Raw genomic sequence first — 21,774 nt, 5'->3', positions numbered from 1 at the left:
AAAAACACACAGAACAGTCCCAGCAAATACCCAAGATGGTACAACATGACACAGTCTCACCCTTACTTCTCCGCCCGCCTGGGATAGAACAGCTGCAACTTTGGAGACTTCCAGGGCCGACCACCTCAACCAGTGGACCCCCGTTTCTGGCGGGCCCCCACAGAGAGAAAGTAGCGGCAAGCTTAGGAAGCTAGCAGTCCATCGAGGTACAAGGCCAGGAGACCCGAGGGTCCCAACCCGGCCTCTCCAAGAGTTTCCATGGGGCCAGATGACCAGTGGGTCCCAATCTGGCTTCTCCGAATGTCTCCGGGGGTTGCAGGCGACTGGTGGGTCGCTCCTGGCAACTCCAAACAACATATCCATGGGGCCAGGTGACTTCTTCGTCCCAACCCTGGTCTCCCCAAAATGTATCCATGTCTCTCTGATGGTCAAATGGAGCAGATCCGTATCTTTCCAGTCAGGGCCGATACCCTTACACTAGAATCATATAGAATACAAATCTGTGCCTCTTTGGGTGCCATGCTATCCATCTGCTTTCCTTTCTCATTCTCCTTGTAAAGTCTTTCTGATGCTCCTTGATTCTCTGTCCCAAGTCTGACTGCTACATAAACACATGTACTTTCTGATTCTCTGGGCTCAGCCCCCTGAATGGCAGAACTGCTCTCACCCTCCCCCCACCAAAGCTAAGTATGCATTAATGGAGGTATCTTTCTCAGGTTAACCACATCACCTGGATCTACATATGAAACTCCCTGTGGTGAAGGCTCCATGGTATCTTCTTTCAATACTTACACAATGGGTCTAGATGATTTTTGAACAATGGTTAGAGGCTCCTGAGATGCTAATGAGATTGGTGGAATGCTGGACACTTTACAAGTTAAATTAGTGAATATAAACTGACCAGCAAGCAGAACATTAATAAAACGCAGCCAGCAATCTCTAATAAAACACAATAAGGTATTTCTCTTGGATTAACAAATCTAAATGTCTGGTTTATTAAGATTTTAGGCTGTATCCTCACAGATGTGCTTTACCAAAAAGCTCTATCTTGGTCTCATCTCTTTACAAGACGCTTTCCCAGAAGGATTTTGGCTTACTCACGTACATTTTGGCAAGCTGCAGTGTGGCTTTTTATGTCTCTGTGTCAGCAGTGGGGGTCCTTCTGGGTTTTTTGCCACAGCGTTTCATTTCATTCAAATGTTGATGGATAGTACGCGCTGACACTGTTGCACTCTGAGCCTGCAGGACAGCTTGAATTTCTTTGGAACTTGATTGGGGCTGATTATCCACCATCTGGACTATCCTGCATTGCAACCTTTCATCAATGTTTATCTGCCATCCACGTCGAAGGGAGATTAGCTACAATTCCATGGATTGTAAATTTCTTGATTATGTTGTGAACCATGGACAAAGGAACATCAAGATTTTTGGAGATGGACTTGTAACCTTGAGATTGCTGCTATTTTTCAGTAATATTAGTTCTCAAGTCCTCAGACAGTTCTCCTCTCCTCTTTCTATTCTCCATTCTTAGTGTGGCCAACACAATGCAAAGATTGAATCAAAGTCTCCCCTTTTTAGCTGGTGATTTTCATATTGCCCACACCTGTTACTTGCCACAGGTGAGTTTGAACAAGCATCACATGCTTGAAACAAAGTTGTTTACCCACAATTTTGGAAAGGTGCCAACAATTTTGTCCGGATTTTGTGTGAAATTATGTCCAATTTTCCTTTTCTTCTCAGTTTTTGTGTTGTTCCAATACACACAAAGGAAATAAACATGTGTATAACAAATCATGTGCAATTGCAATAATTTCTATAATAATTGTTCTATTTTCTGGAACGATTTCAAGAGTGCCAACACTTTCGACCATGACTGTATATAATATAACTGGGCAGTCAAGGAGATGTCTGGCAGTGTAGGGCCAGAAGTTGTAGCCTCAGCAGTACAGTATATCTATAAAACACAGCAGATAATCAGTAGATGTGTTGCTGGCATGGCTCTCTAGTGGCAGTAACAGAAGCAAGAGTCGCATATTATAGAATAGGATGGGACAGGTAGAGAGGTGTCTGGCTGTGTGTGGCCAGCACTGGCAGTATTAAAGCAGCAGATTTAAGAATGTCATGCAATCTCAGAACAGCTGAAATACCCTGGCTCATTCCTGGCCATGGTCATCACCTTTTTCTAGCAGGATTAGCTCTTTAGGACAATGACGCGCCCAGGGGATGGGGATGACTACTCGGCTCCCGGGCCTTGCTGTTAGTTTTGGGGGGATGTCGCGGTGGCCGGCATCCGGGCCCGTACCCTGGGGTCACTCTTACAAGCAAGGAATAATGGGGGAAAGGTGTATGGGAAAGGGGAAAGTTTGTGACGCCACCCGTGGTGTCTGGTGAGGATCACCAGCGCTGCTACAGTCCTCTGAGGCCGGTGATCAGGCAGCTTAGTTGGTGCGGCTCCCCACAGGTGGAGCGGGGCTTCAGGGCAGCATAGGAGAAGGGATGCAGAATAGAGTGTTGGCGGGTGCAGAGCCGCGGAGGAAAGAACAGACTGAGGCGGTATTTGAAGTCATCCAAGCCTTTACTCACGGTAGTGCTTTCTCAGCTCAGAGCTTCTCTCTGCTGTCACACGGCGAGCTGCGGCCGCCAGGGTGGGGTTTAGCACACTCCAGGTAGTTCAAGAGCGCTTAACAGGAACCCCGCTCTAAAGTGTTCCTCTCCTGGTGTACTTCTCCCGCCTTGTGTCCCCCCACTGTGTCCCGTACGGGTACTGCGATGTCCTTGATGGGTAGCTTGTAGCTCCCGGACCGACTGAGTGCCCTTCTTGGTTACTAGTGGTGGGAACTTGGCGTAAGGCCTGGTCCCTCTGGATAAACTCAGATTAAGGAATACAGGTGGCGACTCCACTCCGTCCGTATCCCCCTGGGATCCACATAAGCCTCCGGACTTTTCCGACAGAGACGTGAAGTGCAAAGTCAGAAAATCGGGGACCGGTACCCCCTCTTGCGGCAGGGTCTCTCTGGCAGGGCCAGAATAAGGTATGCAGGTGGCAACTCCGCTCCATCCGCACCCCCTGAGATCCTTTCGCCTGTGGAGCTTAACTCCTCTGCTCCCCTCCTGGGCCTTCTTTGTTGCACTCTGACCAGGGACAGAGCCGGTTTTAACTCTGCCCCAGTCCCCCATCTCGAGGCCTGAGACCGGGAACCGTGGACCCTGAGGCGACGGCAGCCTTGTGCTGACCTGCCGTCCCAAAGACCCACGACTAAAGACCCGGTTATTAAAATGGCCTCCAGTTATATATGATTCTATTAAGTACTAAAGTAAAGTGCTTCCTCATACTCACTAACTACTTGGTTCCCCCTAACTTTGGTTCCCCCCAACTCCTCCATTCAGGACCAGGGCAGCACTATGGTGCTTTTAAGCCCCCTTCAGAACTGGAGTGGTGTAGTGTTGAGTGTGTGGTAGGGGTCCTGTGTGGTGCTCCATCCTTACCTTGGAGAGGAGATACCACACCTCATTCTGAGGTGCAGTACCCCTGTGGCGACTGAACCCTCAGGGGTGCCACAACAATGTCCAATTGCAGATGATGGGGAGCCATCCATCGTGAGATTTGCTGCTTCATGTACAACAGCTTGTCCACAGTAGTGCTTTCATCACCCATGCTTACAAGCTGCATGGCAGTGTTTTACATTACATGTCAAAAAGATTGGAAGAGGGGTGAGGGGGGTGAATGCAACAATCTTTTGGGATTGCTATGTGTTTATTGAGAAGGATGTGAAGATGGTATTGGAGGAGGCAGATAACCGCCTCCTGGCAGTGGAACCAAATATTGCACCCAACCATGGAAGCTTCCACTCTTGTTCTAGCTGTGGTGGTGTTGTCACCGTTGCTCAAAAAATTAACCCAGTTAGCCATGAAAGACATGTACTGTCCCTGTCCAAAGTTGCTGCTCCACGTGTCTATGGTGCAGTGCATTTACAAGCTTAAAGAGAAGCCAAGAGAGTGGTCCACACTCTCTTGCACATGATTGCACAGAACGGACACCCTCTTATGTGAGAAATAATGGTGGTTGGGTGTCTTCCTATTAGCCTGAGCACATGCTAGCATTTCTCGAAAAGTGGCGGACTTCACTGAGTTGGCACACAAGCAGTTGATTAGGATCATATGCCTGTTTCCTTGGCACACAATCAGGGATGGATATCTGGTGGTGCAAATGAGAGGGAGGAGTCTGTGTACGACAAACAGTAGTTTTGAATTATAATATTCATGATGATGACACCAACCAGGTATACTGAAGGGTGCTGCCTGGCTACCAGATAGACAAGTGTGAGGAGAAGGGGTAGGCGAATGACTTGAACCTTGCTTAGGTTACTGGCCTGTTTGCTTTTTCCAGATGAGCAGGTGATGTCAGTTTCTTGCTTATGAAGAACCATAGTTCGTAGTCTATGGACTCTGGACATCTATGGCTTATTTTCCTCATGCAGAGCCTGTAGCCTGGCAAAGATTAACCTGTCACCAATGTGGAAAAGAACTCCCACACCTGAGATGCCTGCATGTAGGACTCCCCACCATCACAACCAGATCTTTTAGGAGCTGTGAAACCTCATCCACCAACAGCACATTGTCAGGTGTTGTCCACCCACCTCAAAATCATCATCCCTATATTAGCTGCCTCAGTGCTTAAAATGGTACTTTTGGGGGGGCACTTTTGTGGTGCTTTTTCAGGTAGATTCTAGGTGGAATCTGGCTGCTGGATTCCGTGTCTCAGCTTTTATAGTGGATCTGATAGTCTCTTATTGGCTGTGATGTACTATGTAATGTGATAGCTGCAAAGAATTCTGAAGAAGGCCAAGCGTCAATACCTGAGACCATCCCTGAATGATTCAATCTTCGGCAATGTGTAAAATAACATAGGGCATTTTTGGGGGGTGATTTGCTCATATCGAATAAAAATTGTTTGAATTGGGAACCTGTAAACTTTATTGAATTGGACACAAAGTCAATTTGCATTGAATTGATTCACTCATTTCTAATAGTCATAAAACAAAAAATATGTGATTTATTAGTGTAAATACATTTCTTGTTCATACATTTCATAAATAAAACATTTGCTTCGTAGCCAAGCACTCATGTTCCAGAATAGTTTTTCGTAATGGCTTACTTTGTGCACATTAAATCTGGCAATGAAATTTAATTTGTATTTTTTCTGCAAATTGTTTCTTCACATGTAAGGAAAGCAGAATTTCAATCGGAAGTAGCAATGCTATAAGTCAGTATTGACTTTTTAAAGAGCCCTGACACTTACAGTAACTCAGGATATAAGACAAACTAAAAGCATCATTTGCTACAGCTGTTTTAGGGGTTCTTATCCCTCAGCAATGCAAAGCTGGAGACTGGTTGGAGAACTGCAACAAGGCTGTCTAAGGAGTAAAGCTACTTCTTAAGGAAACGGTCAACCTGGGATATGGGGACTTAAAGGCTAGGGAATATGGAATGGCATTTAAACTTTCCTGTGCCAGCTTAGCTTTCTCCTTATGGAGGATTTTTTCTCCTTATACCTCCTTTGAATGTTTTCTTGATATCATTCAGCGTTTTTGGATGGTATGATACTTAGGAAAACTAGAAATGGCAACTTGTGGTCTATTCATATTTAGTTCACAATGTGAAGGCTGTCAGAGGAAATAAAACTTTGTCAATCATGGCAGTATGGTTCTTCTTTTTCCATAACAAAAACAAGATTTCACAGTGAATGATTAGATAGATAAATCTGATTCATGGGGTGGAGTAGGATATTCATATGGGTTTGTCCAAACAGGGGTGGAGGCAAACGGTATGGTTTACACTTTATATTGTATGCAATCATATGCGCAATAGAAAACATATGTAATGGATACAGCTATCCCCATTTTACATTTGTTACTCTGGTAACTTCTCTGAACTTCTGCAAACTATACATAAAGCACATAGAACCCACCTGTTAGCCGAACAGAGCTGTATAAAAGGTTCCTATCTGGATTTGATAACTATTATTAATTCAACTTTTATGTCTTAATTTGCATAGTATATATTTTAACTTAAAAAAAGTTGATTTTAGAGGGGGTTTTACAGGTTTGGCTTACTTTTATTTAATAAAAGTTTCTCCACACAAAAGCCAGCTTTAACCTAACGGGGTTATCAAAGGGGTTGTCCATTACTGAACAACCCTTTCATAATTGCTCCATAGCACAGAACAAAATAAGAAAACTTTATTTTCACTTCCCAGACTGATGTTATTTCTGTAATGTCACTGCTGCGACTTCTGTGACCACTGCAGCCAATAAGCCGCTGCTGATTGGCTGCAGCTTCCACCATTCCATCTTAGTGGACTTCCTCTTGACGCCCAGTAAATAAATGATCACACCATGCCTGTAAAAGTGACGATTAAAGGCATCTTTAGGAATATCAACCCTTCGCATTATCTGTCTTACATGTACATTTGTCTCATGTCTTTGTGATATTTCTGTTTGATTCTTATATTTTATCTTCTGTTAAAAAAAATGCACAAAACATTGAATTTAACAAAAAAAAGTTGTAAACCAGCAGGACACACAGTATATTAAAAGGAAACACTTTTACATCTGACCTATAGAAGCTTTTGACCACAGCACAGTATACATTCTAACTTTATATCCAGATGTATACTGTAACTGTATGTATAAGTTCAATAGGCAAAATGACAATCACTGGTGAATGTAAACTTTTTAACCTGACTCTAATGTAGTTTCCATGATAACAGCATTAATTCATTATTTTGGTTTAAACCTCTTCTGTTGCCAGACGCAGGATGTGTTATTTCTGCTGAAGTAGGAAGAAGAATTCTAAATAATAAAAATTCTCAGAAATTGGGTGATTTGGGAAAGTTTTCTGGTGTTTGAACATTGACCTCATCAAAATAATTAATTTCAATTATAAGGGCTGTCCGCTACTAGACAACCTCTTCATAACAACTAAAGTGGCCATAATAAAAAAAACATGCTTACCTCCTGGACCAAGCGCCGATTTTCCAATGTCGACCATGTGTCTTCCGCGATCGCAGCAGACAATTAGCGGATGATGGCAGCATTTAAAGACTAACCTGCAACCTTTTAAAACATATTGGAAGGATCATGCAAAATTTTGTTCAAAACCAGTTGTGTACATAAATCAAAAGGGCAGAAAAAAAAACATTTAGTCAAATTTATCAAACATTGTGTGCCATTTTGATGAACTTTATGCAAAATCCGCCAATCCAAAATAAAAGTAAAGGAAAAAAAAAACACTTAAAAATGCAAATCATTAGTTGGGGCTTTACTTTCTTATGGAAATGCTGCTGAAAGCAGGGTTGAGATGAAAAGTGTACATGTAGGTAACACTATCCTTAAATGAACCCGCAAACATCTACTTTTAGAACTAACAGTTAAACCATGCTGCCACACTGCCTATACTGATACTTTCTCAATATGCTGTATACAAATGTCATACATCCTTCTTACTTTTACAAACCATCTGCCTAGTGCTCCAAAATATAAGCAGTAAATAAAGAAGCTTTTTAAAAAGTGTTCCACCATTGTTTATATAGTCAGTATCTTTATTGTATCTTGTTCTTGTGTCTCTCCATTTTGTTTTTACATTTAAAGGGTTGTCCAGGATTTTACATTGATGGCCATTCCTTAGTATGGGTCATCAATGTCTGATCAGCAGGGTGCAACACCTGAAGCCCCCACCGATCAGCTGTTCCAAGTGTCGGCCATGGCTGGAAGTGCTCAGCACAGCTCCATCAACGGTGTACTGGCCGCTGCCGGGTACTACACATCTGCCCCCTATTAAAATCAATGAGGGTAGTTGTACAGGATGTGCAGTACTTAAATGTGCAATACCCAGCTGCAGCCACTATACCATTGACAGAGCTGAGCGGTGCAGCTGCGCACTTCTGGCCAGTGCCGGGAACAGCTGATAGGGGAGCTAAGGATAGGCCATCAGTGTAAAAGTCCTGGAAAACCCTTCATCTCTGATACTAGTCTGGGATGTAGTCATGTAAGTTAATGAGCAGAGTGAAGGAATAGCATACTATCATGAAACCCATTCTCTAGTCTGGCAGTGAAGAACTTAGATGAGAAACTTTACCTGAAGACATAACTTCACATTAATTTCCTTCTGTCAAGCAGAAAAGAATGACATTAATATATTTCAATGTACTTCAAACTACTATATAGAAATCAGAATATGAATAAGAAAACAACATAAAAGTAGTAAAAATATCTCAAATTTTATTTAAAAAAATCCATTTGCATATTAAAAGATATATATAATAAGTTATTGTTATGTATTGCCATTTTCATTATCAGTAAATCCTGGTTTCACTGCAAAGTGTAAAAAAAATATATGTGATTATTTTTTAATAATTTTGGCGCATTCTAGCATTATTTCATTTTACTGTTGATAATGTAATCTTTATGGATAATAAACAAAATTGTTCATTAAATTTAATGAGAGAATTCAGAAAAATCCATGCATGCAGTAATATAACAGTAGGTACGGAAAGTATTCAGACCCCTTTAAATTTTACACTCTTTGTTTCATTGCTGCCATTTGGTAAATTCTAAAAAGTTCATTTTTTTTCTCATTAAAGTACACTCTGCACCCCATCTTGACTGAAAAAAAAACAGAAATGTAGAAATTTTTGCAAATTTATTACAAAAGAAAAACAGAAATATCACATGGTCATAAGTATTCAGACCCTTTGCTCAGACACTCATATTTAAGTCACATGCTGTCCATTTCCTTGTGATCCTCCTTGAGATGGTTCTACTCCTCCATTGGAGTCCAGCTGTGTTTAATTAAACTGATAAGACTTGATTTGGAAAGGCACACACCTGTCTATATAAGACCTCACAGCTCACAGTGCATGTCAGACCAAATGAGAATTATGAGCTCAAACGAACTGCCCAAGGAGCTCAGAGACAGAATTGTGGCAATTCATACATGAAGAAAGCGAGGTGGCACACCGATGTAATAAAATCTTCTTTTATTCCATTTCCATTAAAAATGCAGGGAAGCGGAGCCTTTTGCGGATGACGGCCGTTTCGCGTGTCTATCACGCTTCTACGGGTCCAGGCAAATGTGGCAAGGCACAGATCTGGCCAAGGTTACAAAGGAATTTCTGCATTACTCAAGGTTCCTAAGAGCACAGTGGCCTCCATAACCCTTGAATGGAAGAAGTTTGAGACCACCAGAAGTCTTCCTAGACCTGGCCGTCCAGCCAAGCTGAGCAATCGTGGGAGAAGAGCCTTGGTGAGAGAGGTAAAGAAGAACCCCAAGATCACTGTGGCTGAGCTCCAGAGATGCAGTAGGGAGATGGGAGAAAGTTCCACAAAGTCAACTATCACTGCAGCCCTCCACCAGTCAGGCCTTAATGGCAGAGTGGCCCGACGGAAGCCTCTCCTCAGTGCAAGACATATGAAAGCCCGCATAGAGTTTGCTCAAAAACACATGAAGGACTCCCAGACTATGAGAAATAAGAATCTCTGATCTGATGAGCCAAAGATAAAACTTTTTGGTGATAATTCTAAGTGGTATGTGTGGAGAAAACCAGGCACTGCTCATCACCTGCCCAAATAAAATCCCAACATTGAAACATGGTGGTGGCAGAATCATGCTATGGGGTGTTTTTCAGTTGCAGGGACAGGATGACTGGTTGCAATTGAAGGAAACATGAATGCGGCCAAATACAGAGATATCCTGGATGAAAATCTCTTCCACAGTGCTCTGGACCTCAGACTTGGCCAAAGGTTTACCTTCCAACAAGACAATGACCCTAAGCACACAGCTAAAATAACAAAGGAGTGGCTTCAGAACAACTCTGTGACCATTCTTGACTAGCCCAGTCAGAGCCCTGACCTAAACCCAATTGAGCATCTCTGGAGAGACCTGAAAATGTCTGTCCACCAACGTTCACCATCCAACATGACGAAACTGGAGAGGATCTGCAAGGAAGAATGGCAGAGGATCCCCAAATCCAGTTGTGAAAAACTTGTTGCATCATTCCCAAGAAGACTCATGTCTGTACTAGCTCAAAAGGGTGCTTCTACTCAATACTGAGCAAAGGTTCTGAATAGTTATGACCATGTGATATTTCAGGTTTTTTTTTTAATAAATTAAAATTTCTACGTTTCTGTTTTTAGTCAAGATGGGGTGCAGAGTGTACTTTAATGAGAAAAAAAATGAACTTTTTATAATTTACCAAATGGCTGCAATGAAACAAAGAGTGAAAAATGCAAAAGGGTCTGAATACTTTCCGCACCCACTGTATATGGCAGTATAAGAGAGCTCCATATACTTTTGTAAGTGGTGCATCATGGCTCCACACAACTTAAGAATGGTTTGGAAAAAAAGTCTTAGAGACGGGAGTGGGAGGTTTGGAATATGGAAGATGTTATTCTTAGATCATTAGCAGGAGAACATGAGTAGTATGGTAGACAGAGATTAGGCAAATGTCAGAGAGCTTTGGGGTGCGAGTGATAACCTTATGCTGTATTCTGTATTGGATGGAACAAGCAGTGCAATGATGGTCACAGGGTGAAGGCATTGTTCACACAGCTGGGCAGCAATGGCTGCCTCATTGAGGATAGATTGGAGAGGGGAAAGTTTTGTGACAGGAAAACTGATCAGTAGTGAGTTGCCAAATCAAGACTGAATCAAAGTAACAGTAAGAATTTTTACATATAAAAAATAATCGTCTTGCATTGTAAAGAGGGACTGTGCTCATGTTGTAAGGAAAAAAATGTCCATAAATTTTCCCTTGTTGTCAAATATTGTTATTGTATGACTTCTCTGAAGTCTTTTGGTAGACATTCCGTCCTGGGCGTTACACATTATTGGAGACTAAGGCCCCGATTCATCAAGACCAGCCATTAATGAAGGGGGCATGGTGGAGTGCGGGGCTCCTGATTCAGTAATAGGTTCACGCCTTTTAAAGAAGCACTACCATCAATATTTTTATCCTCTTAACATATTGCAGTCATCATATTATGTAGCACTATGTATTTACAATTTCTCATTTTGCCCTTCTATCCAGCTAATTTTTCTCTTTTCCCTTAGGTCTATGACATCATGAGATTAAAAACTGACTAGCTGAATCCTCCTAAGCTCTATGTAGAAAAAGGAGGTAAATTTTGTCCCTAGCAGGGGAGGAGCAGAGCCGCCGGGTCAGGAGTTGAAGAGGTGGATGATAAATGCAGGGACAAGAGACTTCCTTTTTCTACATAGAACAGAGAAAACACAATAAGTAACTGGGTAGAAAGGCAGAATGAGCAATTGTAAGTACACAGTGCTATATAATATGATGATTGCAATATATTAAGAGGATAAAAACTTTGATGGGAGTGCTTCTTTAATGAATTAGGAGAGGTGCAAAATATGCCCACCTCTATGTGAGCATCGCCAGTCCCTGCTGGAGTAAGATTTGTGGCATAGCAAAAGCCGCTGCTCATTTTGAATTTGATGAGCGGCAGTAGCAATGCCTTCGTCATGCCCCTGCTCTGCCCACTTTGTCAGTGCTGGGCAAAAATGGCATAAGAATGTCAAAGGTTGCAGACTTTTAGCACAGCCTAGAGTTGCGACAAAATTGTGCAACTTTTCAATGTTTTTTCTCCAGAATTCTGATGTAAAAACATTGATGAATCAGGCCCAAACTTTGTGATCCGTAAAGTAATAAAATTATTTTCATTTCCCCCTCTAATGTTGCTACCTATCTGAACAAGTATCATAATGGTTACTTCACTGTTCAAGTGTTACATAACTTGGACACCAGGTCTATTTCTACTGCTATCACTTGTTTGGACTCTATTTAGGGCCACATACTGTTTTTGACTATATCAATTCTTAGTTACTCTAGTCTTAAATTGAAATCACTTGAGATTTCTGGATCATGAGAACAAATGACATGGAATTTAGACAATTTTATTCTAATATAATGGCCATGAAAGTTAAATGTTTTATCCTTAGATGGGAGAATGTTTGGTTAGCATTTATTACCTTAATTTTACCATTTGTTTTAATCATTACTCTAAATTTGTACTTCTTTGTTAGGATTCCAAAGGTTTAACAAGATTTCTAAAGGCCACGTACACACTGGATTAATGACAGCTAAACCTCACAATATCTGTGGAATCAACCTACATTAATCTAATGTGTATGAGGCCTACTGACTCTCCCCCAACCGATGATGGGTTAGAAGGAGAAAGCATGTCTTATTTCAGACTGCTGATATATTTGTCCTCTAGGAGATAAGCCGCCACCAAAGTAGTCTCTCAAAGAGAACACAGGAGTGTTCTCATGACCAAGAGACGCGCTTCCGGTGTATGTGGGAAGTGGAAGAGATAGCTGTCAGTCCAACAATCGTTTAGCTGAAAGCTATCTATTGTGTATAGAAGGCTTTAGAGTAATTTTGCTAACAAGTTGTGATGTCCATAGATCTTTAGAGTGGAAATTCGTTACATAATAAAGAGCTGTGTTACTAACATGACCAACTATACAATGTGTACTATATAAATACTTTTCCTTTTTGAAAGTACAAGCATAAAAAAAAGTTCAAAGGGAAAATTTAAGTTATTAGAAAGTATTCTACAAATTCATTGTGTTATGAGGTTTGCCAGTAAGTTTCTATGTGTATACTAAAAAGCCACAGTGCTACTATTTCATATGTAAAGCGCCATAGAATAAATGGCGCTATAATAATCAATAATAATAATAATAATTGCTCCAGTCATTATAAGTATAAAGATATAGCAGGCACAAGGCTTTATGACTCATTAAGAAATGCAACTTTTGTCACAATTAGTTGAAAGATTTTTAAATTTTACATTTAAATTTGCACTGCATATAAATGGAAATGGCCGAAATCTAAAAAAAACTCTGGGAGCTTCAAATGCGCAGCATGATAATTCCGTTAAAGACTTGAGGATTTGCCAAATCATAAAACCCACATAGCTTCATGCTGTCAGATATGAAAATTGCATGCTGCTCTTTCTATGACCTCTGACTGTAACACTTCACTGAGTCTCTCACACTGATCAGTTCTGTTACTTAGAATTTTTTTTTTACTCACCTTGTTTAACAGCAATTGAGGAACAGCACTCCAAGAAGCAACCATGCCAGCCGGTCGGTCACGCAATAAAAGGAGACAACCCATCCGGAGGGATTGCCATGCCAGAAGGAGACTTGCTACTAGAGGTGGGTGATAAAATGCTATCATTTCCTTAACGGCACTCTATTAATAATTCAAAGCCTTCCCTTTGTGTATAGTAGATCTCTCTACTATTACACTTGGCTTGGCAAATTGCTCGTGCCACTGAAAGGGTACGTCTGTTGCTGTTTAGGAAGATAAGACATGCAATGTTTTCCAACACCATGCTTGTTGTTGTTGTTGTCCCTCACAGAAGAGAGAAAGCAATTAGGAAACATCTGAAAATGACTTATTTCTTAGAAGGTCTGCATGAAAAAAGTGGCAAAGCTTCTGTTTCTTTACTTTCTTAGTTATACAAAACCAAGAATGCCAGTGCTCTAAATAAAGAATGATGTTTATGTGAAAAGATAAAATGATTAAAATACATACTCCTTCTAAACTCATTTTTTAGAAGCAAAACATACAGAAAATTTAGCAACTGTCACAAAACTTTTTTATATGCCAAATACATGATATCAAAGATGGGGCTGTCCCAACCTGAAGTCAAACAGTATAAATGGTGAATAGTTTGGTGGATCTCTTACACTACCTCCCTCCAACCCCCAAAAAAGGGTTAACAAATATAGGAATAAAACATTATGCTTTTTGGATGGAGTTACTTTTTAAATGTCACTACTAAGACAACACACAAAAAGTTATCAGAAATCGAATATACAGAAAGGCCTTCCCGGAATATGAATATCATGGTAAGCAGTCTTTCTATGTTGCAACTTTACTATAGTGTGTGCAGCATGAAGCTTAGGACATTTAGGTGATTCTTATCATTGAGACCAAATGTAGAACTTTTTGCCCATCTGGGACAAATAAGTTCTAAAGCATGCAAAAAATTAACGAATGGAAAAAAAAAAAAGGTAGGAAGGGTTTGTGTTTTATATATACCACATCCTGAGAGCTAAGGTGTGCCAAGGGAGGTGTACAGTGCCTCTCACCACTTGAGACTCCACAAAATAATCTCAGTTCTGCGAAAGGAAAGTATGGAATTGATTACTATCGTACCAGATAACTGGAGAGTGTCTCATAAAAAGATTTATGAGCTGCCAGATTTGGTGGAGTGGCTGAATATTTCTATGGAATTTTGGCTTCTCTGTTTTTTTCTGATGACCTATGATTTAGAGGAAGGCTGTGTAGATGGTTTCCTGCCCAAAATACTTTTGCAAGCTTTATCATGAAAGCCACTTGAGATTTAAGGCTTAATATTTCTCAGAAGGCATTTCTGAAATAATGCAATGCCCAATGTAAGCCGCTCCTGTTTAAAATGGTCACCAAATAAATAAACATGAACAATCCCAATATAGTCATAAATCCAGCACTGGATGAGGATTAGAGATTATGGTCCAACTATACTCATTGTCTATACATATTTACACTTATCTCTGGTGAATATTTAACAGAGATAATAGAAAGTTAACGATTTACATAATACAGGGCATTATACCCATTAATATGATACATACTGTATACATATACTATATGTGATATTTAAATAGCATTGATTTTTGTCTTCCTCATGTGAAACTTTAGATTGAAGCTATTATCTGATTCATGCTGCCCGAATCACAGGCAGCATTAAATCAGAGTCTTGCAGCTGTGTAGGTTTTACTCAAATGCACCAGCGTTTCTGAAAAAGGCTGAGGACTGAGGCTCCAATTCATCAAACTTTTTACTCCAGAAAACTGGCATAAAAGTCTTGAAAAGTCACAATATTTGTGACCAATGTAGAGTTTTACAAAAATGTTGTAACTTTTGGCATTTTCACACTAGTTTGAAGCAGCTCCACCAAAATTCAACAAAAATGCCAGCGTTTTTTTATGCCAGAAATTCTATGCAAGTCACTGACTAGAGTAACATTTCTGGCGAAGCACACTGAGGTGCATGCCATTGAGAAGATGTGCCTAATTCATTAAGTGGCAGGCACCTCTTAATGAATTTAGCTCATGGTACTCCAGTGAGTCTTTCATTAAGACTGACTTGTGCAACACTAGTTGTAAAGCAGTTGTCCACTACTCTACTACTTGTACAACCCCTTCTCAATAACCTATGTTTTCCCCTTGTAAAATCATAACTGACTCTCCTGGGGCTCAGGTGACATCGTTATGTCAAGCAATCCCTGTGGCCAATCAGCACTGGCTTCACTGTCCCCAACTTTGGACGTATAACATACATCCAGAGGATGTATTTTATTTGTCTGAAGGCGAGTGGACTGAAGTGGACCCCTGACTACCACAGGGATCACTTGACATAACAATGTCATGTGATCTCTGGAAGAGCCAATGCTGACACCACTGGAACAGCACAGGTACCGGAGGTGAGTATAGATATTATTTTACAAGGGGAAATCATAGGTATTGATAAGGGGTTGTCCGAGTAGTAAAAAATACCTTTAATGAATCAGCCCCTAAATGTCTCAGATAACTATTCTGTGACTGGCCCACGGCGGCCTCTCCATAAACTAATCATTTTGACTGACAGGTCTCCTAGCGATGAGCAGAGCAGGCAAAATTTTACCTTGCCTGTTCGTGCAGTTTTTCCTGGGAAATTCAGTTTGCAGAGTGTCACGGATCCGGGTGGTGGAACCTTTGTGCCGCGGTGCAAGGAGGGACCCAGAGGGGCGTAACTAAGTATCAACTCTGACCGACCCTGGTCGTGCAGCGGCTAACGACTCCGTGACCAGGGAGGGACCAAGCAGAGGGACCAGGTGATACTCTGGGGACGACCTTGTCAGAGAGCTGGTGGCTCCCACGGGACAGATGACTGGGACTGACCGGTATAGCGGATGGGCACAACAAGCAGGCAGAAGTCTCTGGGTTAGCTGACAGGTGGTCACGGCACGTGACGGCAGAGCAGGCTGAAGTCTCTAGGTTAGCAGACAGGTGGTCACGGCAAGTGACAGCAGGAGCCTCCAGGTAGGCTATCAGGTGGTCACGGCAAGTGACAGCAGGAGCCTCCAGGTAGGCTATCAGGTGGTCACGGCAAGTGATGGCCGAGCCTCCAGGTAGGCTAGCAGGTAACAAGCAGGTAACAGGCGAGTGCTCCCAGGTGAGCGGGCTAGCAGGCACGGCAGGTAGCAGGCAGATAACAGGCGAGTGCTCCCAGGTGAGCAGGCTAGCAGGCACGGTAGGTAGCAGGCAGGTAACTGACAGGTGCTTCCTGGTAAGCAGGCGGACTTGCCCATAGACAGACTGGCGGGTTGAACGGAAGACAGACTGTCGGGCTGGAGAGTAGTCAGGCTGGCGGACTGGAACAGTAGTCAGGCTGGCAACTGGACCTGAGGGCTGAAGCAGAGGTAAGTATACTGTGCATCAACTATTGCTCGGGCACCTCCATTTTGGAGGAGGTGCCTTATATATGGGAGGTCCTCCGGCTATTGGCCGGGGACTCCTTAGGACGGCGCGCGCGGCCCCTTTAAGAGAGAGGGAGCGCGGGCCCTAAGCACAGTGCCCGGGAAGCAGCGCGCACCGACAGCAGCAGCAGGAAGAGGAGCGCTGGAGGACGCCGCGCGGGGAGCGAGGAGGTGAGAGGGACGGCGTCTCTGCCTGGCAGGGGGCAGAGACGCCGATGCTACACAAAGAAGTTTTTCTCTGTGTATTTATTGTCTTTTGTTATGCTCTGGGGTGTGATTGTAATGCGTAAAACAAAATGGCAAGTTAAATCAAACATCCTTTATTGTCCAAAGACTGCACACATGAAATTGCTCACCTCCGGTTTGCAGCCGAGAACAGGTAGATAAAGTTCAGTGCCACTGGCATTTGCACCCCCGTAAGATTCTCAGGTGCCATCGTGGTTGCCCATGTCACTGGCTCTGATCTGTGTTAGGCTGCGTGCCCACGATGCGTTTTTCAAGCGTTTTTGCGCAGTGTAAACGCTTGCAAATCGCTTGGTAATCCGTCCCCCATGGTCCCCAATGTCAACTCGCATGTTCTATGCCCGTGCTGCGGAATTTTCAGCAGCGTATTTGATGTGCGTAAAAATCCGCAGCATGTCCATTATTTGTGTGTTTACGCATGCGGAATTGCCTACTCAATGCATTAGAAAAACGCAAGGCAATTCCGCATGTCCAAAACGCTTCAAAAACGCGTGTTAAATTCCGCACGCGTTTTTCCGGGCAAGGACATGCAGAAATGAAGCGGAAATTTTCCACTTCATTTCTGCATCGTGGGCACATAGCCTTAGGTTCACACAGTCAGACATACATCCACAGCACCTTCAGCTTTGCTTTATGTGAAATCCAAACACAAAACTGACACACCCAATCCTTAGCGGCAGGTTTAAATTAAAATCATGGCCATGGGCCACTTGTAAGACCCGGACTGGAGGGAGAGATCCCTCTCACTACCTTCCTATAGATCTCTCCAAAAATAAAAGCCCAAGACAGGTTTTCCTAAACTTACTTGGTCAAATAACTTGACCCAGGACACACTTATTTTTATTTTGCATGGTAACCACAGGCATTGCTGTAATCTTAATGCACTCCAGCGGGTTCAATATGCTTCTAAGCACATTCTGGGGGATACATAATGGCCCTCACATATGATTCCCCTCACTGTCTCACTATGTACATGTATACACGGTGGCTCAGTAGTTAGCACTGCAGCCTTGCAGCACTGGGGTCCTGGGTTCAAATCCCACCAAAGACAACATCTGCAAGGAGTTTGTATGTTCTCCCCGTGTTTGTGTGGGTTTCCTCTGTTTCTCCAGTTTCCTCCCACACTCCAAAGACATACTGCTAGGGGATATAGATTGTGAGCTCCAATGGGGATACTGCCGATAATGGCTGTGGAAGTAATGGTGCTATATAACTGAGTAAAATAAATAAATATGTATTTTCTGATTGCCTTTTATGGTTCATAAAAATGGTGGCCAGTGACCACCATTTTGCTGAATCCACAAGGAAGCAAATGACAAAAGGTCCACATTTTGTCAAATGCTGATTTCTGTAAAATTCAAGTAGAATTAAATTCCAATAAAATTTATTCATCTCTCATGTCTCCCTACATACACACATAAGGAGACACCTGTGAGTCTAGGGGCGTGGAGCAGTAGAGTCCACCGATGATCGGCCTCTTGGGCTAGCCAACTGAGACACATAGTCCCCGGCTAGCTTTACAAAGTAGTCCTCACTGTTTCAGAGTAAAACATGCATGGCTGTAATACCACAGCAAGAGTCTGATTGATGTTGCTTGTGGCTTTGGCAGCATAAATCAGGTGACAGGTTCTCTTTAATGGTGAAATGAACATTAAATGTAAAGAGAAGAAGTAACCGCACATGAACAACATCCTTCCATTCATTTTTATACCCTACTGTAAAATATGACACATAGCCATGAGCTTGGAAGCTTCTGTTTCAGCCAGTTGTATGACATGACATTCATACCTCGATGTGCTTTACCTTCATTGAGATGATTTATGATATTATGAAACAGTTTCAGAATGAATAATGATTAAAGCATTTTAAATGAATGACTACCACTATCAATTTGCAATGCTTAACCATGGCGTGACGGAATATCTGTGATTTTCTACATTACTGTATGTTTCCAGTAATAGAGCAACTAGATTTTAAAAGTACAAAACTACATTTTCAGTATAGCACAGCAGATTCTACTTATTACAGAATATGTTTTGGTATAACACTCCATTTCATATTACATAATCAAGCCAGTCATTTAAGAAAAGAAGGTGCGTAACTCATTCTTTTATTTGTTAGCCAAATATACATTTAGCACCCCCACACACATTAGAATAAAGTCATCCATACTTGATCTTTACAGTGGGGCAGTCTATCTAATGTGTATGGGGACCTGCAGACTCTCTCCATACATGGGATGTCAGGAAGACAAGTTCTGTTCTTCCTGGAGATAAGCCACCACCAGAGGTGACTTACTCCCACATGCACGCTCAGCCAAACCAACCACAGTAAGAATAAGGAGCACTTACATCCACTTTACCAATGTATCTGTACGATTAACTAATCAGTACTGGATATATAGATATATAGGTATGGGTAGCTGGGTAGCTTGTTGGCTTGGTGGCTCAGTGGTTAGCACTATTGCTTTGAAGCACTGGGGTCCTGGGTTTAAATCCCACCAAGGACAACATCTGCAAGTAGTTTGTATGTACTCTTTGGGTTTCCTCCCACACTCCAAAGACATACTGATAGGGAATTTAGATTGTGATCCCCGATGAGGACAGCAATGACAATTTCTGTAAAGTGCTGCGGAATATGATGGTGCTATTTGAGTGAGATAAAAATATGTATCCACATGAGCTATAAAAATGTTGCTACCATGTCTTTAAATGACCACTAACCCCTTGTATTTTGGACATGCAATGGGGGTAAACTAAATGAATACCTTATGCTTTTACAAGTGCTTGCTGTGAGTTTCTTTTAACAATCTTAGCATTAGTTTGTTGGAGGTAAATCTTGCAGTTGTTTTCCTGTTAGCTGCACGAGGACAGAGGCTCCGAGCTGACAGCGGAGTGGAGGAACATCCTGCGTAGTACAAGAATTAATACCTTATCTTCATTGATGGCGTATCCAGATATGCAGTGCATTGGTTTCTTTGTAGTGTTGAGCTGTAGGGGCCACAATATTAAACCTTACATCAATCACACAGTGGCTTAAATGTAGAGAATAAAGGAAAGGAGCAGTGAACAGAATGATAGACATGTTAGAATCAATCTGACCAGTAAGAATAGGCCACACGCTAGGTATTTCTAGCACTGTAGGGAAGCACATTAGTACTTTTACCTATAGATATGGTTTAAGTAACTAAAGAAACTGATCCTAAACAGTTTGCCAGTATGAACTCTTAAGAGAATACATTAGGATTATATTTCGATATCTCCAATTGGGAAATTAGAAAAACCTGGAAAAAGAGTCTGCCCAGTTCATCAAAAAAAAAATTAAAGCAGTATTAAAATTTGTGATTAAGTTGTAGATATGAAAGGGATAAAGAATCTGTACAAGCAAAAGATTGGTGGAGCTTCTATACTCAATTCATATCAAATGCACAAAAATGTAGGTATTCCCTTATTAAACATTCATGGCATATCCAGACATACAATACCCTGCATTTATTACACATTTGTAGCATATCCCATGAATATCTTATCTCTAAAATCCCAAAATGTGCAATTTGAACATCTTCTGAAATGTCAGTGAGACACAGGAAGATCTTACCAGTGACAATTCATGAGCCAGGACTGGAGGTGGGTGGATCAGACAGAATTCAAATTCACCTGTTCGCGCGGATGTACCCTGGAAATTCAATTTGCAGAAAAGTTATTCTCTGCGAATTGAATGTCCCTTATTATGCTTTGCGGTCTCTCTCCAGACCACAGAGAAAAGTAAGCGTAATATGTAAAAAATAAAAAATCCTTACACTCATCTTACAGCTTACATTTCTGGCCCCTCTGCTTCTCACTATCACCCATCCAGTCCTCGTCACAAGTGCACATTAGATCGTGATGTCCCCTTGACGCTGTGACCTTGTCAACTTTACTGACTTCACTTCACTCCCTTTTATTTCTAAGAATTGTAAATTATGCTCCTAGTGAAAGTAAAGAGATGAAAATGACACTTTAGCCTCAAGAATATGTCCTAAAACATTTTTAAAGAGCCTTTTTATCCAAAGTCTTAAACTGGATATATTGTATTTTCTTATGGGCAGAGATTTTGTCACTTATCAATTTTTTTTGAGATAGTAATTTTTGCAAAAATGGACTGCAGGATTCACAACCATATTGGTTGTAACTTTTGACGTAGGTTCTCAAAATGCTAGTGACAAATTCTCATTCTGTTATCACATTTAATCAACAAGAAAGTGGCAGCTTACCATTAGTTACCAATACGCTAACTAAAAGGTGAAAGTAACCGATATGACTGCACTTTTTTGGAACTTCCTTTTTTAAAATGGCCTCTTAATTGAAAGGAAAAGTTTCTAGGTAAAAGAAAGTTGGCCAAGACCCTAACTTACTCTCCTTTGCTCATTTACTGGTATATGGACATTTTTACACTTTAAGTGGACATCCTTGTCAACATATCCATAGGCTTAAGATGTTTCTTAGTGGATAATGAAGTTGAATTGGAATGCTTTTAGCTTATCTTTAAAAACATACATGCCACGACTCTCCGCAAAATGGGGATAGGAAGATCTTACAGGTGAAATAAATATCAACCATATAGCAGCCCCAATGCAGTCAAGAATGGGTGCCTTACCTCAATGGATTTAAATGGTACCTTGTGAACACATAGGGCATACCATAGTACATATATATAAATAAAACTCCATTGTATGGATATATAGAACAAGGTCATATGCTGACAGTGAACTACTACATGAGTAGTTGATTAGTTACCTAACAAACTACTCCTACTATACATTCCTTTGTATTTTCTCACAAAGAATCTGATTATTGTTAACAAGATATGCTACATAAGCGTATTCCATTGGATTTTGTAGTATTTTTTTTTTAGTACATTGGCTTTTGCATAGTCTAATTAATAGAACTAAAAATTA

At 41.5% G+C, this 21,774-nt stretch overlaps 1 protein-coding gene across 1 annotated transcript in view; it reads left to right on the top strand.

Annotated features, from left to right (window-relative positions):
• AHRR (aryl hydrocarbon receptor repressor) overlaps positions 1-21,774 on the top strand; it is a 457,961-nt gene that overhangs the window by 256,991 nt on the left and 179,196 nt on the right. Inside the window, exon 4 of the mRNA XM_073678511.1 lies at positions 13,130-13,242. Within this exon, the coding sequence (XP_073534612.1) occupies positions 13,130-13,242 (113 nt within the window). The remainder of the gene's footprint in view (positions 1-13,129; positions 13,243-21,774) is intronic.

This window comes from Phyllobates terribilis, unplaced genomic scaffold (genome assembly GCF_046119375.1).
Source record: "Phyllobates terribilis strain yellow unplaced genomic scaffold, ASM4611937v1 Scaffold_4__5_contigs__length_816908805, whole genome shotgun sequence".
Classification (NCBI taxonomy): domain Eukaryota; kingdom Metazoa; phylum Chordata; class Amphibia; order Anura; family Dendrobatidae; genus Phyllobates; species Phyllobates terribilis.
This window is presented reverse-complemented; position numbering and strand designations above follow the sequence as displayed.